Genomic DNA, 17,526 nt, shown 5'->3' on the forward strand with positions numbered 1-17,526 from the left:
AAGGCTCAAGCAAATAGTGAAGCACCAAGGCCTAAAACACCAAATTCCTTATTCCTTATCTCTGTGGTCTACATACACAATGTACTTTGTGTTTCATTTAGTTATCATATGGTGATAAAGTACTGAAAAGACAGTACATTTGGCCTTCAATTTCTCACTATCTCATGGAGGACATCAAATATTACTATAGTGTTGACAGAGAGTATATCATACAAAACTACCAGCAAAAGTTTAAGCTCTATTAACATGTTGCTGTAACATATCAACAAAAATGAATGCAAAATCTGAGATATGTAATTACAGAAATGCAAAGTATACCTACTCTTCAGAATCCCCACAAAGCCTTAAGAATTTGTATAACTTATCTCCTTAACCAAAAAAACTTGAAGATCACAACATCGGCCAATCATCTGCATCCTTATCCATGCATCCAAGGCTGACAAACAATATGTAATTCAAGCCTTGAAAGTCATCTCAGCAAGCAATGTGATTGGAACCATAGCTAATTGCCGTCAAGCTAGTGTCAGACATATTTGTTACCCATGGATGAGGGCTATCCCCCATTCCTCTTATATTATATGCAAAAGACGGCCACCTAACATCCGGACCACACAACTTTGTATCGCCCATGTCAATCATCTTCTGGGTTCTGTCAAGAACAACAAGGCTAGAAAATGTTGAAAAACTGTTCCCTACAAAGACATCAGATCTTAAGCAAACTTCATAGTCGATAGCAGATTGAAATAGGTATGGCTGCTTCTTGTAAATTTCAAAAACACCCAGTTTTTTCTTCTCGAAAGGAAGCAATCCGTCCTTCCAACCATTCAAGACAGTATCATCTTCAAGAAGAGCATCGGCGACAGCAAGATAAACAACTACAGGGGTTTTAAGGCCCGGGATGTTTCCCACTCTGGCCATAATCTCCTCCTTACAACTACATATTTCACTAATGTTTAATCTTTGCTCCAGCTTCTTACAGTGTATCATCCAATCCTTTTCTATTCTCATGTGCACAGCTACATACGGAACTGGTTCTGATGAAGAGCCTGACATTGGAACCTTACTTCTCACCTCCATTCCTATTTCTCTAATCTTGGAGATAACTCTATCTGCTTGTGTCGATATCTCCTCTACTAAAGCTAAGCATTCAAAAACCTTTGCATAGTCTTTAGCCGGCCAATGATCATGCCACAAAAATGGATTCTTCCCTACTATCCGAACAATCTCACGTGCATCATGAGGATGCTTACTAAATTGAGTCAACTGCTCCAAATCTTTTTCCAACGTCCACCTTCTTCCGCTGCCTTTCTGAAGTTCGATAACATCACTTTGATTTGAAACATATGAATAACGACTCAATTGGACAAACCCTTCACAAAGGGAATTAAATCTTTCAAATTGGAAGACCTTATCGAAGGAAATAGGCTTCAAAAGTTCGACTTCTTTATAAAACAGCGAAGCACTCAATTTAGGCATTAGCAGTGTTCGATTGAGCATTCGTGCGGTCAAACAAGCTCTAGCAAAGGCAATCTTCTGATTGTTCAATCCCCAAACAATCTGAGGAACTTCCAGAAATTTCTGTTTTATGGCTTGATTTGATGGAAATGATCGGTTGTGGATAAGGAAAACATTGTTCTGTTGAATGACCCCACCAAGTCCAGAGAATGTTGGAAGCAGAACAGTTCCCACGAACAAAGCAATGACAACTAACCCCACACATTTTCCAGCCAAGGAATTCATATGGACTCCAAAGAATGTCAAATGCTTACAATTCGGTAAGTCCATTTGAGATTCAATCCAAATAGTTCAGATATAAATCATCCCAAATATTATCACATCCCAATAATATTCAATGAAACAAACAACAAAACCCCAAAATAGTTCAGACCTCAGCTCCAGTTAGAGAATGGTTCCTCTCTTTTCTGAGTAGATAACAAAAAGACAAGAGAAAAGAAAAGGAAATCAAAATATTTTTCTACTGCATGTGAAAACTACTTCTAAAATAGAGAAGAATCTATGACTTACCTCAAATTCTGAAAGCAGAACCCTCTCGATCGACCAATACAGAATCAATTTCTGAAAGTCCAGAAAGAAAACCCATTAAAGGGGGAATTGATCTCTACATATCAATAGAGAAAAGAAATATCATTACTTCTCTGTGTAACAAAAATCATTTCTTTTCTACAAAAAACAGAATAGATATCAGTTCTGGAAACAGAATACTCTCAATCCAGATATAATTCAGATTCCGAAAATCCAGAAAACCAAATCAAAGAGGGAATTGATCTAAAAAATATGTTATAAATCCTTTCTTTTCTGCTATATTCGAACTCCACAGAGAAAACAACCATGAAAGTCAAACATCCATTAAATCCAAAAATGGAAAAAAAAAGTTAAGAAGAAGAAGAAGAAGAAGAAGAAGAAGAGCCCAGAAACCCAAAAAAGTTCAAAAACATGATGCATGCAATCCCAACAAAACAAGAAAAGTGAGGTAATAGGGACTACCCCTAGTGGGGTTTGTGGGGGTGGGGTGGGGATGAGTAAGGAAGAAGAAGGTTTAATTAATACAAAAATCTCACCTTTGAGTTGTGTTGGAGCAAAGAGAAAAGGGGAGTCAAAATTTCGTAAGGAATTCAGACAATAAGGATGAATCCAAAAGATGAAAAGAATAAAATTTTGAGAGAGAGAAAAAGGTTAAATGGAAGATGAGCTTTGCATGGAACGGACGAATGAAGAAAAGGAAGACTCAGAACTCGTAAAGAGAAAGCGAAACCAATAGCCTACAACGCATCACCATCATGACAACTCACAGCACAGAGAAAATTCCTCGAATTAGCATATCTTTTTATAGTTTTCTTCTTAAAAAAATAGGGAATCTAATTAGGGAAATATGTAATGTGCGACATTTGTAAGAGCAACCCCATGTTCTGGATTTTCTATTGAACCAAGATGAGTGTTCTAAACATGTAATTTCAATTTCCTACAACTTGATAAAAATATATACTAGTCTACCGGTTATTAAATATTTACACAATTGTTTTTGTATAATGTTAGGAAAATGGAAATTAATCTTTCCATCTCATACTGATTATTCGCTTTATTTTTGGGTGTATTCGTGTATAACCTCATTTCAAATCCAATGATTCCAAATTACTATTTGATACACTCATTACATAATAGTACAAATTAAATGTAAGAGCACAAGCATGATTATTCGCAAGTTAGGTTATAGACAGATGAAATGTTCCATATTAAGACCAAAAAAAAATAAGTAGCACATTAAGACAAAAAGAAAAGAAAGTAGCTAGCTATAACTAGACTCTACGATCGATTAAGTACACTTACAATCATGTTTTAAAGCAATGAAATATTAATAAACAATTCGATTTTGTTCTTTTGCGTCATTTTATTTTTTCGTGACTACAGATTTAAAACCGTTCAATGGGCAACTTAGGACGGCATTTGGAGTACTAATACCAGCGAACAAGACAACTATACAAAGAAAAAATATATACATCATTTGGGTGGATTAAGAAAGCATTTGAAATAACAAGCCAGCCATAGGAAATTGTCGTTGCTGTTATCACAACTATACTAGTTTGAGATATTTCCGATAACGTAAATAAAATTTAATATTTTTTTAAATTCCATGCACCTTTGATTTTCATTTAATCCCTTTTCCTGGGAGCTAATGCACATTTGGTGACTCGAACCCACAAATATTGTAGATGGGGTGTTGAACATTTGAACAATCTCCTATGATCAAAATTAATTTTGTGAAAATGGCAAATGATAGGAACTTGGAAGACTTAAGAGCAAAGATTGGGAGGGGACAATACACAAAGTCACAAACAAACACAGTAGAAGTAGGGATGGATTAATCAAACAATGGAGTTGGACTATGCATTGGAAAATGAAAAAACTGAGGAAAAGGACTAAAAAGGGTAACTGACAAAAACAATGTCAGAGAGAAAAGAAGAAGACAACAATCAAGAGTACTTTTAACAGAGTTTGGAGTAAGGACAGAGGCAGAGGGGAGATTCAAATAAACCTGGCAACCTAGAACTATCTAATCTCATGTGAAGGTAGTGGACAACACCCTTTCCCCCAAAGAAAGCCACATCATATGGTCTTTGTAGTTTGAAGGGAAAAACAATTGCCCCTTTGTATCATATTTGACCTTGGTGTATTTGTTTTTCCTTATATTCATAGTTGAAAGTAGGAGTGGACTTTACTCTCCTCCTCCCAAGGATTTGCCTTCACATGTCTCTCTTTTCTTTTTCTGGATTCAGACTTAGAGTCACCTAACATTTACAATAAGGATTTCTAGATTAGAGCCACTTTCAATTGCAGTAACCATTCATTGCCTACAAAACTAATTGGCCTTTGACTTTTTGGTTGGCACACAACCACGTATTAATATAAAAATAATACATTTTGGTTGGTTTAGTTAGTGGGTGCTTCAGTAAAGGAAAAGGAAAATAGAAATGACAGAGAAAGTGGCTGAATTAGCTGGGACAGTTGGATATATTGTAGGAACTTAACCAAGTAAACAGTTGAAATTAATTAAGTGGGAAGCTTGTGATTTTGAAGAACTTTATCCACTTGATCACCTTAGCATGTGCAATTTCGCACACCGTTCCATCAATCTATTATTTCCTTTATAATTTTATATATTATCTCTCCGTTTTCTTGTTTTCTCTTTTCTCTTTTTGTTTTCTTACGTTTTAAAGATGGAGAAGGGAGAGAGCGGATTGGATTTATGCTTTCATCTATCCGCCAACCACACTAACCAACTTGCTAGTATTAATTAATTAGCGGAATTATTTTGTTCTATTTTAATAGCACTTCTTCCCTTCTTTTCGTCTTTTATTTTTTCAACCCCCTTTTTAATTATTTTCTTTTGTCCTCATTGGTTAGTGCTGTAGCTTCTAGCCTTCTATGTCTTAATTGTTGTTAAAACTTTTATAATTTGGTAAAGAAATAATTAAAATTTAGTAATTAGTTTTATTTTCAACCCGGTCCATGATTTTTGATTTTTGTTCTAATCAATTATTTTAGTAATCCAAAAGATCTACTTCAAACCGTTTGTGCATTGTTGTACCATATCGCCAGTTGTGTTGATTTGCATATATTCTTCACCCAAAAGAAATTAACCATAATTACATTTTGACGAAAGATTATGCTGCAAAATACAATTATCGACGAACGAAGAACAAAAGTTATTGAACCAATTGTTATGAAGATGAACAACAACAACAGAAAATAAATAAAAAAACAAAAGACGCATTTAAGTTATTTATCGAGTAGGATATGATTTTTTTAAAAGAATTAGTCAATTGGACTCATTTCAAAATATGAACTAATCCAGAAAAACACTTTGTCTAGGAGCTACTGCATTTGCAAGGTTACCTATTTGATCTCTTTTCACTTATCATGATAGATTCATATCGATTATGTACTGATCAATGACCACAATCATGTATGGATGTTGGTTTATTACATTCACGATAAACTACTTATAGTTTGTCTGAATTTCTAAAATCGGTTTATTTTGAGAAATGCTTTTCAAAAAAATATTTTCGGTGATAAGCAATTTGTGTTTCGTTAATTAATTTGAAAAGTATTTTCCAGCCGCAATTAGTGTTTGGTCAAGCTTTTAAAAAGTGTTTCTAAGTGTATTTTTTCTTAAAAGTTCTTTTTTAAAAAGTGATTTAGGAGAAAAATTATTTTTTCTGCTTCTCAAAAACTACTTTTGCTTCTACTCAAATATTTGTTTTTTCTTCTAAAAGCTTACCCAAACACTATAACTTTGAAAAAAAAATACTTTTGACTTTGAAAAAGTTTGGCCAAGCAGAATATTAGTATGAAATCATAAAAACTTATATCTTCATGCTTGCTAAATCAGTTACCTCTTATTTTTCCCTCACAGTCTTGATTTTTAATCTTTTGTAACTTCATAAAGTGTGGACTTCAAGTGTATCAATGAGTGCATCACCCAAATGACATTAACTTGCAACATGAGAGCAACCAGGGTAGCACCAAAAGTCCCTTCAATTACAGTACTAAACAGTGCTAGTCATTACATTACATCTTAGAAGAAATATTCACACTAAATGGTCCTTTCAACTACCTAACTGTAAATTTTCAATATTTACAATATTCTACCTAAGTGTAAATGTTTTAATATTTTTTGTCTATTCAGTTATTGCTCGGTTATATTTTTTAAGTTCATATGTACTAATTTGGAACATAATCTGAAATTTATGCAGTCTGTTAATATTCTGTGGAGAATCTGCATATATGTCCAAAATTCATAATATACATAAGAAACTATATTAATACTAATTAGGAGGAATTTATGCCTCTTACTACGTTGGATTTCATATTTAAGATAGTTAAACACTATAAATCACCGAAACCTTTTTCTCTTCTTTTTTTTTAAAATTCAAATCGCAACAGCATATATATTCAATTATACACTTCACAATTCACAACCAAGTGTAAGAAATCAAGTGAAACTTAAATACTCATATAATAAACGTAACCCTGTTTATGCATATATAAGTTCAAGAGAGAAAAAATTATTATTAAAACGGCTTGCAAGGTGAAAACTAAAACTCAAAAATTGTAAAACAATTATGTGATAGGTTGAAGTCATACTACACAAGCAAGCTCTGTGTATAGATCATAACTCATGTACGCCGGGAAAAATATCTTTTCATTTTCAAAAGAAATAATATTATTAAGCTAATAAACAAGTCAACTGAATATATCTCATTTATATGGGAATAAACCAAAATTAAGCATGTGCCGGTAGTGGCTCAAACGCTACTCTTGCAAAACTTTTTGCAAAAGCACATTCTCTTTCGTACTTGCGCCTCGCAATGAAACGAATTGGTTAATTGGTTATTGGGCCGCAACATCTCTGGGTGATAGATAAGGTAAGGATGCCAAGAGTTATCAATTCATTCATAAATTTCAGACAAAAATAAGAAGCAGGAAATTGAATCTAGATATAACACATAAACAAGAGGGGAAAGCAAAATTAAAAAAATAAAAAATTTGATGGAACTGACACCAACTTGGCAGTTAATTTTAAGTGAGTGTAGCCATGGCTTAGTTGATAGTAGCCATTAGATTTTTTTTAATGGTTGTAACTTTTTAAGAAGAATATGAAGCGCCACTTTATCTCAAAATAGGCGTCTGAATGAAGCACCTATTTGTAGTTCTTTTTAATTAAAGAGGGTGTAACTAAATTAAATAGGGTATTAGGATAAATTAGGAGGGAATTTAAGTAATTTAATTTTTAAGTTAAGGACTTTATGTTTTTAATATATTGTAGATAGATCGTAGATATGTGTGTGTTCCAATAAGATTTTACTCTTTCATAAAATAAATAAATAAATAAATAAATAAATAATTAAATGATTTTGGAAGCAAATAATTACGATTTCATTAACAATTTGAACGGAGATAGATCGTTGTTTGGGTTAATAAAATCTAAATTAACTAAATTGATTTAAATCAAATCAAATCAAACATGAACCAAGTGTAATTGGTTTCAATGTTTATGTAATACCCAGAAAATTTCGAAGTGTTTTAAGACCATTAAGAAGATTAACGGGTGCTGATTATCGTAATTCGGGTATGAACAAGACTAATAATATGAAGGATATCAATTGATCATAATAATATATGTATGAGGTGCATTAAGAATGGTTTATGGTCTAAGAAGAGCCCCAAGGCTAAGTCAAGTTAGAAATTATATGATGGGGTTAAATTTCAAGTGAGTTCGCACAAGACCTAACTTCAAACAAGTATAACTCTCAATATATGAAGAGTTATATGGTGTATGACCTATAAAATGAAAGGTACATGTGTATAGTTTCTAATACTTGAAACCGTTCATCATTTGGAGATTTTTACAAGAAGTTATGACTTTTTTACTAAAGAGTAGCAGAACAGCTATGCAAGTCTTGCGTAGCCTAAGCAGCATAGTAGCGTAGCCTACACACCGTGCGTAGGCAAATCCAGCAGCTGCCAATTGAAGAGGAATGGAATGCCACCCTGTGTAGCTTTTGTGCGTAGCCTACGCAGGGGGGCTACGCACCCATCAAGCCCATTTTTAAAGTGTAGAAATAAGGGGTTTAGAGAGAGAAATAGTTAGTTCTTCAACTTGGAATGGATTTCTATAGAGAAGGAGGAGCTCTTCCACCATGGATACACTTCAAGGTAAGTTATTTTGGTACAAGGATAATTTTATAATATTATTTAGTGATAACACTAACATTGTTATGGATCAAATTCATAGGAAATAGGTTGAATCTTCAAGAACACCAAAAAGAGGAAAAGTGAGATTCTTCCACCAAGAGGTAATCCATTCACTTGAGCTTCATATATATGTCATATTGGAGTACGGGTAGCATGTTTATGAGTTTTATTTGAAGTTGTAATGGGATATTGTATGAACCCTAAGGGTGGGTCTTGAGAATGTCATTTTGGATAAAGAAGAAGATGTGTAGTGATGAATTGATATAAATGGAATTGTTTTGAGTTTCTAATGATTCCAATAGACTTGATAACTTAATTGATGAACGAATTGAATTGGAAATCACCATTTGGATAAGATACAATACTAGTTCTTGAAATGGATGTTTTTGAACCTAGGCTTTTGTTGGAGAAGACGATGAATAGTGACTTGATGATGTTGGGTAATTAACGTAGTATTATTAATGCATCCAAATGAGTATTAAATCATAAGAATGGAATTGAATAGGCTAACGGGTGAGCCAATTGGATAATTAGGGATGGTTGAAGGCTTGTTGCCGAATTGTGAATCATAAATGGATATTTATGAATCTTTTCGTATTTGTTTTGATGTAGTTGGGATATCTAATGGTAGATATTTAATTGTGGGCGATATTTGGACATTTTAATCAATTGGAGCATTGAAGTATTTTTGGAACTTGAAATTTGAGGTAAGTTGATTAAGACTTACTCTTCTTGAGGGATCCTCTTTAAAAGCATGACTTAAGTTGATACATTGTATTATTTGTAAATGTGCATCCGTACTTGTGGGGATGAGCGGGAAATATGTCACCATGTATTTCTAAATTATTGCTTATGAAGTGTCATGTAATTTTATAAAAATCCTGTTTTCAAAATTTGTTGGCAAAATGACACTTAAAGAAATTTTTATAAGTTTTATTAAAACTTATTTGCTGATAAGAGTACAAAATGCTTGAGTGCTAAGCATATAATTTCATGAAAAAGTTTATCTTTTGAAATTTCAGCAAAGGCAATACTTGTTGTATCTTTAGATTGATGTTAATTGCTAAAATTATTAACATGAAAAAGGTTATTCATTTGAGTTTGTTCAAATGGTTTGGATTGACTATGAAAATCATGATTTGATAAAAATAGATCCTTTGAGGCAATTATACTATGAATCTATTTTTGATATGTCAAATATTTTGGGAGCTACTAGTGGAGACCATCGAGGTTAGTTTAAATATTGAGTTCATTACCATGAAACTATACATGCCGGTGTAGGGACACATTCCAAGACAAAGCTGAGGTTTGTGGGATAAAGTCCCCCATTGAGAGGGCAGATGATCATTACTTAAAGTAATGAGGTTAAGTCGACTCGTACGACACTACGGGAAGCCGCCCAGACAAGTAGGGTAAAATACTTATTGCTAGGATGATCACCTAGTAGTTGTTCATTATATCGGTGTCGGTATAGTACTCCCGGTGAAAGGTAAAATAGAACTTTCTTATGTTTAGGACTAAGGAGCCGAAAATAATTTCAATAATTTAATGAGATTGAAATGATTTTATATGATCTTGGGTTGATAAATACATTCTAAAACTTTATAGCATGGCTTACATTTCACTTGTCTTTTATTTGAAATGATAAAGAACATGGTTTATATAATTGTTTATCACTTTATGTCCAATATTAATTGCATAGATTTATAAAATCTTGTCCGAGCAACTTGAGTTAGAGAGAGTCTATGGCACTTATTGAGTACTGTTGCGGTGTACTCAGCCCTTAGCACTTACTTTACATATTTCAGGATGATGTATGATACGTGGCATGCGGACATGGCTAGGATGATTCTCTCCCTGAGGTATATGGTGAGGCACCACTCCTATTTCGTGGTAACTATCATGTTATTTTCTTAATTTATGTTAGTCAGGAATTAGCCCAAGTGCAGTTCTATTCTTTGGTATGGAGGCTCCATTGATAGTTGTGAAAAGTCTATATATAAATATAAAGTTGGGAATTGGCAAGATGATATGACAAGCATTCCTATTTATCTTTTTTATATGGTTTTTTTTTTGCATTTTTTTAATTCATTTCTCTCCTTCACTCTATTAAAACCTGCTAACGTAAATAGCCACTTACTTTACCTATTGACGAATACAAAACACACACTTAAATTGTGCTCGCAAGTCAAAGATAGTATAGTATAATATCGTATCCACAGGGATTTGAGTTAAACGGTATTATCGTAGTTTGTAGCTAGATTGCTATCTAAGATGATCAACAATTTAGATTTATGTGTTAATACAAAAACTAATTAAGAATCTAGAGCTAATTGACTAATGACAATCGAAGCAAGGCCTAAGCAAATGAAGATATCAATAGGAAAAAATATGGGTTTTTGATAGGATAGGTGCAAGATAATTGTTTGAGATTTAACTCTAGATAATTCGCTTCTAATATTCAAGTGAGTCTCTCGAATTCACTTAATTATAGTACAATTGTTTAGTAGAAACTCCTCTCTCGATTAAGTCTCAACATCTCAATATGAACCAATTTAAGCTCTGTGAAGATATGCAAGAATGCGTAATGGATTGGTCTTTAGGAGAACCTCTCTCGATTATTCTCCTAATTAGGTTTAATCAGTGATTCAACTAGCCTCTTTCGATTACTTAGAAGAATCTATGAACTCAACCTACAATATAATATAAAGATATCACAAGTTATGCCTCTTTCGATTACAAGAACAAGTGAATATAGATGCAATAATTAAATCTTTCAAAAATCATTCAAATACATAAAAATAGAGTTATAATCCATAAACAATCATCAATACACCAAATCCATCAAAATCCAGTTGGATCTACTCCATAGACATGGAGAACTTCTTCACAAATGTAACTAATGTATAAGAAAACATAAATTCAATCCAAACCCGAATCTTGAGTGAGGAAGGAATAATGAAATCCTTGTGCTTGTTTTCTTCCAACTCCTTCTTAGCCTCCTTAGGTCAAAATTGTGTCAAAAGTGCCGAAAATGGTATTTTTCCGTGTATTTAAGTCACCCCCAATAATCCCCGGACGAAATTACCCCTTTTAGCGGAATTGAGAAGTCACTCTAATATTTTTGGGCTATCGCGCCGCACGCCGCGCCACATCATGCGGCGCGCATGTGGGAAATTCCAGAACGTGCCAAAATATGATTTCTGGCCACTTTTTTGCGCTAGCGCCCCGCGCGGCATGCCGCGGGACGGTAGTGCAAATTGTGGCCAGAAATGAGTTTTTCAAATTTTTGACATCCAGACTTGGTTTTCTACCCCCGAACGTGATCCCGATTTAATTGCTTGGGCTTCTACTCAGATTTCAAAGCTCCAAATAGCTCGAATTAGCTCCACAATATTTACATAACTCGGGATCACTCCTATAAGGCATAAAACACACAATAAGTGCAAAAACACTACCAATTAAAGGTCAACACAAGTAACGTGTAGTAATTAAAGTGTAATAAGCGATTAAAACACGAGATTATAACATACCATCACCTATTAAAGCCCAAATCTCCAATAAAGTCTGATAAAGCCGATGTCTTTGTCTAATCGAAGCTCATCCCCAAAGTAACGGTTAGTGAGTATCTTGTAATTACAATTATAGGCATGAACTTTTCAGCTTTCACCTTCCAAGCCGTTATCTTTTGTGCATTAAACAATACTAATCAAATTTCTATCACCAACAATTCTTTTATCCCTATAAATTCACAACCCCTATCATTCTCATTTGAATTTTATTCATTTCTACAGTTTTAAGTAGGTGGTAGACTCATCGTCGGTCAATATTGTTCTGTCAAATTAGTGATGGCTCGGAAGCATTCCTATATTCTCAAGGCAATCTTGATTAACCGATGTTGTCGTTAAACTTCCGCTCAGGAGCTTACATAAAAAGGCAGTCTTATTTGTTTGTTTGGAATTCTAGGAGCTTTTTTGCTGTAATTGATTTTTTAATTAAAATTTATTATTCTTTTTGCAATATATATTTTTATGGTAATGTAAAAAGTTATCAATGTTAAAAGTAATTAGATCCTCCTCTTCTATTTGTCTAATGCACGTTCATCATCCTATATGTAAATATAGTTGTGACATTATATTTTCAATTCTTTTCTTTTTTCTATTTCTTTCTTTGTGCCCTTTATCTTATAGTTTTATTATAATTTTTATTTGAGAGAAACAGCCTTATGAAACAAAAGTGTCAACAATTCATATTAAAAAACAAAATACTAAGAAACAAAACTTAGAGGAAGAGGAAAGAAGTGGACATCATCTCATGTTTACATCCCCCATCGTTTCACATTATTATGTTCTTTCTCATTTTCGATAGTTTTTTATTTTCTCTTTTCTTATTCAAGTTTACGTATACTAATTCAAATGATTGATCATATTTAATTTGGAATGTTGAAAACATTCTATCAAAGAATTTCAAGTAGGATGCATGTTAAAGATTGATTTTCCTTTATAAAGAATTATGACATTATTATATGAACTTATTTTGACGTTATTCTTAATCGCGTGACGCGCGAACAATACACTAGTTGTAGTAATGGGGTTGTACGCAACATACATGAAAAGATAATTATTTTACTTAGTCTCATTGTTATGATTATGAGAGACTTCATGTATGATTTTGAATTGAAAAATTGTTCCATGGTTTAACTTGAAAATATATAAAATTTTCAAAGAGCTTCCGAAGTTAAATTGGTTTTCATGCATATGGTTTGGGTGCATCATACGGTTTGGTTCGCTCGGGTCAGATAATGTGCCGGATGCCAGTCATGTGGATTTGGGTCGTGACAGTTTATCACTTTTGTCAACCAAAAAAAAAGATTCCTACTTATCTATACTAACTTTGAAACTTATTTACCCTCACTATTGATATTTAAAATTAATTACAAACCCATATGCAAATTACCAATTTTATACATAATAATGTTTTAGACTCTAATACATTCTCTCCCTCTTCCACCCCAAAACTAAATTATAAATTAACATAAGAATATTTGACCTCTTTCTCCTCAACTTCAGCTATATCTTTACGAGAACAAAAAGATTTGGCCATCAAGCAATTCCATTATGTTTTTTCTTTCTTTTTATTTTCTATTTTTTCCTATGTTAAACAAGGAGCAGGAATGATCACTTTTGAACGAGAGAAGATTGTTAATTGTTTTTAGCTTTTTAGAATCAATAAACAAAATAATATTAATTAGAAGTGAGTAGATTGAATTAGAAACTATGTTAATCCATTAAAAACACCATTGACAACCATTAAAAAGCTTAGAATCTTTGAATTCGAAAATCAAATTTTACGAAATTGTTATTTGTGTGGGTTAGGTATTGTTGCAAATGATTGAGAATATTTTTTTGGAGTTTATATCTCAATTTTGAGAGAATTTGGTGATGATTCGATGTGGTTTTGATTGGAATCTCAGATTGAAACTTGAAAAAGAAGGCATAAATAAATTATATATATTTTGTATGTCGAGTGTAGAAACAACATACAAAATATATACAACTAACATAATTGTATGTAAATTATTTTTTGACCGGATTCTATACAAAAAAATTGTATTTAAATTGTAGACATATTGTAGATTTTGACCGAATTTACATATATTTTATAAAAAACTTTAGTTACTTTTCACAAAATAAAAAAATTTAAACAAAACCGGATAAATAAATTTCAAAGTTCGTATATATGAAAAAAAGTCCCTTCATTAAAAACTGATAAAAGCTACAGAGTAGCTCGAGACTATGTCCCCATTTTTTTGGTCAAACATTAAAAAGACTGTCCCCATTTTTTTTGGTCAAACATTAAAAAGACTATGTCCCCATTAATTGGCTGCTATATTAAGCATAGATCAAGCCCAAGAGGCTCAAGCGTATTCTGTCGCATATGATTGCCATTCAACAAAGGTTAGAAAGCATAAAGAGCCAAGTACCCTAAGTTAAAATAAGAATAACAGCTAACTACATACTTTTGTGATCCTTAGGATTGATAAAATTATATCACGCAACAAGCAAAAAAAATTAGTTTACATGAAAAGGAATAATAAACTCAGAAAAATTCTTTCTCTATCAAGTCTTAAAATTCCCTGAAGGACTTAAAGTTTTGATGATTGACCAGCAATATCAATTACAAACCGATACTTAATATCGTTTTTCTCAATCCTTTCATAAGCTTCATTAATCCTATTAGGTGTGACTATCTCTATGTCACACATGATATTATACTTGCCACAAATGTCTATCATTTCTTGTGTTTCTTTTATGCTTCCAATCATGCTTCCTTTCACAGTTCTCTTACCTGCAATTCAACAATTATTTTTGGGGTTAGCGTTCGAAATGCTTCATACACAATGCTTAAAATAGTGTGCGGATATTGATTAGGTCAACTGTCACAAACAAACTAATTAGGTGATGTTTGTCTGTGTAATTTAGTACTTTCATCACAAATGAAACTATGACTGACTTACCAAATATTAATGGAAATGACGGAAGGCCCAAAGGCTTGTCTGGTGCACCCACTATGACAAAAGTTCCTTTAACTTTGAGCAGTTCTAAGTATGGCCCAAGAGAGTGATTTGCTGAGACTGTATCCAATACGAAGTCCAATGTCCTCTGCCTTGACTGTCATTATATTATGATATCCAAATTAGAAAAAAAACTGATTTTAATAGTAGTAATTTTTAAAAGTTTATACATATTTAAACATGTCATTACTGCGCATGCGTAGATATATTGATATTTGAAAAGAAAAGGAGGAAGAGGAAATATATAACAAACCTGCATTTGATGTGCATTAGAGCTAACAATGAAATCATCAGCACCTAATTTGGTCTTAGCCTCGTTTTCTTTGGATAAAGAAGTGCTTATGACAGTAACATGATGCCCAAATGCTTTTGCAAATTTAATAGCCAAATGTCCCAAACCTCCCAAACCAATAACTCCTATTTTTTTCCTTGGCGAGTTAATCAAGTTGTTGTCTTTCATTGGACAAAACACAGTAACTCCTGCACATAACAACGGTGCTGCTCTATCCATTGGTAGGTTGTCTGGTATAGCAACCACAAACCTTCAAATATAATAAGAATAGAAATTAGTTTATCAAAATTAAGATAGAAGAAGTTAGGAAATTAAGGATATTAAATAATGCTTAATAGTTTACCTATAATCAGCAACTAGCATTTTGGAGTAGCCTCCATAGGTAATACTACCATCCCAAAAGACACCATTGTAAGTGAACTGAACTTTGTCACAATAATTCTCTTCTGAGTTTTTACAAAATTCACATTCTAAGCAAGATGCTGACATGCACCCAACTCCTACTTTATCCCCTGTTTTGAAGTTGGTTACATTGCTCCCAACTTCCACAACAATCCCTGTAATCTCGTGCCTAAATTACACGAATAGAAAATTCACAAACTTAATTACTCTGGAAAAGTAAAAGGACAAAAGAAAAAGAGAGAAATTTATTTGATTATTACCCAGGAACTACAGGATACGTAGTGATACCCCAATCATTTTTGGCATAGTGAAGGTCAGTATGGCAGATTCCACAGTATAAAATCTTGATGGTCACATCATTTACACCATTCTCTCTGCATAAGCATGATGTAAAAATGAAATTTTCAGTAAAACAAAATGACAAACATCTCGCCCAAATTATGTGTCTTTAGTACTATAATGTATAATACTTCGTCCCTTCCGCTTCATATGAAGACGATTTAAAGTTTGACTAAGTAGAAGACTTTTAATATATGCCAAAAATATTCCTAGAACTTGTAATCTTATAAAACTTTTCTAGCTATAAGAACATGTAATCAAGAGCAAAATGAAAAGTTAAAAATTAAAAAGTTTAAAAATATAGAAATACATTATTCTTTTTGGAACAGACTAAAATGAATAAAGTATCATATAATATGGAATATATATTATGTAGCAAAGATATTTATGCATGAAAATCACGAATACCTTCTATTGAAAATATAAGGTGTGATCTTGCCAGAAGAATCAAGAGCTGCCCATCCTGAAACAACTTGAGTGTGGTTTTGGGTTGTTTTAGCCATGAAAACTTTCCTTTTTCTTCGGGTGGTGGAGTTTACTTTCTTTGTGTGAGAAGAGTCGGAGATCTAGAGTCGAGTTTTATTTTTTTATTTTAAAGATTTGGGAGTTGTTGCTGAGAAGTGAGAATAGAGTACAACAGAGAGCTCCTTTTATAGTGTTAAACTTGACTAGATTTTAAGATGAAAATTAGGTTGTTAAGGGTTGTTTTGACTCCACAACAGTACACTTTCATTGTTATATTGAAAAGTATCCCATGTTAATTTCAAAGAAAATACATCCTACAAAATGACAAAAGTATTATTATACCGAGATGCTGACCTAGCTCTTTTTTTCTAATGAAGTAATCCAGCAGAGATTCCTCCTCTATTTTTGTCCTTTTCGTTTATTTGTTTATTCTTTTTCTCCAGCCATTCAATTGAAAATACACCGTTGTATGTAACTTCAATCCACGTGCAATGTATGAATAAAAATTTCTTCAATTTCGTATACTTTTATTTCACAGCACGTAGTAAAACTTTCTATCTAGGCCCCTACATTTATAGTAGAAAAAAATTAACTTGGAACTACAAATGAAAATATGACTCTTGATTTCTGATCTTTGACATTGTAATTTTCGGAAAATTGAAAAACAAAAGTTAGCGCTAGATCAATCTCCAAATCCTACTTGTTATAGTACTTTTTTATTGGGTAAAAGCAAAAAAGAAAAAGAAAAAGAAAAACGGATAAATAAAGAAACAACTTACTGAAAATATCACAAAGAGGGATAGAGTAGCCATCACACCAACTCCTTTTCTAGTCAAAATGTTCAATAGTTATTAAATCTGGTTCACACAATGTGAAAAACTAATTAGACTCCCATTGACCATTCCCACTTCAGGTGGACCATCTGGCCATCCCAAAGGTTGTTAAGGCTGTTGAAGAAAGAGAGAAGAAATAAAACAGAAAAGTATGTGAATTTCCTAGAATCTCATTCTCATTTACTTGATCTTAAGATTTAGTACACGATAGAGTAAAGTGATCTGATTTCCTGTAAAAGCCTCTGTTGTCTTCATTTGAAACCAAAAAATTAAAGTCGGATTATGTAACGCAAATCTCACATCGACAAAACATAGAAGAGATTTGGATATATAAGTAAATAAGTTTT

The 17,526-nt window shown here is 32.8% G+C and overlaps 2 protein-coding genes across 3 annotated transcripts; both read right to left on the reverse strand.

The window, feature by feature from the left end:
• Nucleotides 1-218: 218 nt before the first annotated feature.
• On the reverse strand, nucleotides 219-2,874 carry LOC104092442 (O-fucosyltransferase 23). 2 transcript variants are annotated; one of them, XM_009598054.4, is made up of 3 exons: nucleotides 2,580-2,874; nucleotides 2,026-2,076; nucleotides 219-1,922 (listed from the first exon to the last, which is right to left on the reverse strand). In XM_009598054.4, exon 3 carries the CDS (start codon nucleotides 1,783-1,785, stop codon nucleotides 475-477), a length of 1,311 nt encoding a protein of 436 aa, XP_009596349.1. In that variant the 5' UTR covers nucleotides 1,786-1,922; nucleotides 2,026-2,076; nucleotides 2,580-2,874; the 3' UTR covers nucleotides 219-474. The 2 variants fall into 2 exon arrangements, with proteins under 2 accessions (XP_009596349.1, XP_009596348.1); XM_009598053.4 differs by having other exon boundaries at nucleotides 2,026-2,119.
• An 11,436-nt stretch (nucleotides 2,875-14,310) lies between these two features.
• Nucleotides 14,311-16,514, reverse strand: LOC104092443 (probable cinnamyl alcohol dehydrogenase 6). The gene is made up of 6 exons (XM_009598055.4): nucleotides 16,290-16,514; nucleotides 15,803-15,916; nucleotides 15,484-15,711; nucleotides 15,102-15,390; nucleotides 14,792-14,945; nucleotides 14,311-14,622 (listed from the first exon to the last, which is right to left on the reverse strand). Exons 1-6 carry the CDS (start codon nucleotides 16,382-16,384, stop codon nucleotides 14,420-14,422), a joined length of 1,083 nt encoding a protein of 360 aa, XP_009596350.1. The 5' UTR covers nucleotides 16,385-16,514; the 3' UTR covers nucleotides 14,311-14,419.
• Between the last annotated feature and the right edge of the window lie 1,012 nt (nucleotides 16,515-17,526).

The sequence above is a fragment of the Nicotiana tomentosiformis genome, unplaced genomic scaffold (assembly GCF_000390325.3).
Source record: "Nicotiana tomentosiformis unplaced genomic scaffold, ASM39032v3 Un00418, whole genome shotgun sequence".
In the NCBI taxonomy this organism is placed as follows: domain Eukaryota; kingdom Viridiplantae; phylum Streptophyta; class Magnoliopsida; order Solanales; family Solanaceae; genus Nicotiana; species Nicotiana tomentosiformis.

What these genes read in the sequence shown, in the direction of transcription:
- LOC104092443 (XM_009598055.4), bottom strand. Translation starts at nt 16,384, where the DNA reads ATGGCTAAAACAACCCAAAACCACACTCAAGTTGTTTCAGGATGGGCA. An exon ending in CCTTATATTTTCAATAGAAG is followed by an intron (nt 15,917 to 16,289) that starts GTATTCGTGATT and finishes ATGCTTATGCAG; the next exon opens with AGAGAATGGTGTAAATGATG. An exon ending in GTCATTTCCATTAATATTTG is followed by an intron (nt 14,623 to 14,791) that starts GTAAGTCAGTCA and finishes GTTGAATTGCAG; the next exon opens with GTAAGAGAACTGTGAAAGGA.
- LOC104092442 (XM_009598054.4), bottom strand. Translation starts at nt 1,785, where the DNA reads ATGGACTTACCGAATTGTAAGCATTTGACATTCTTTGGAGTCCATATG.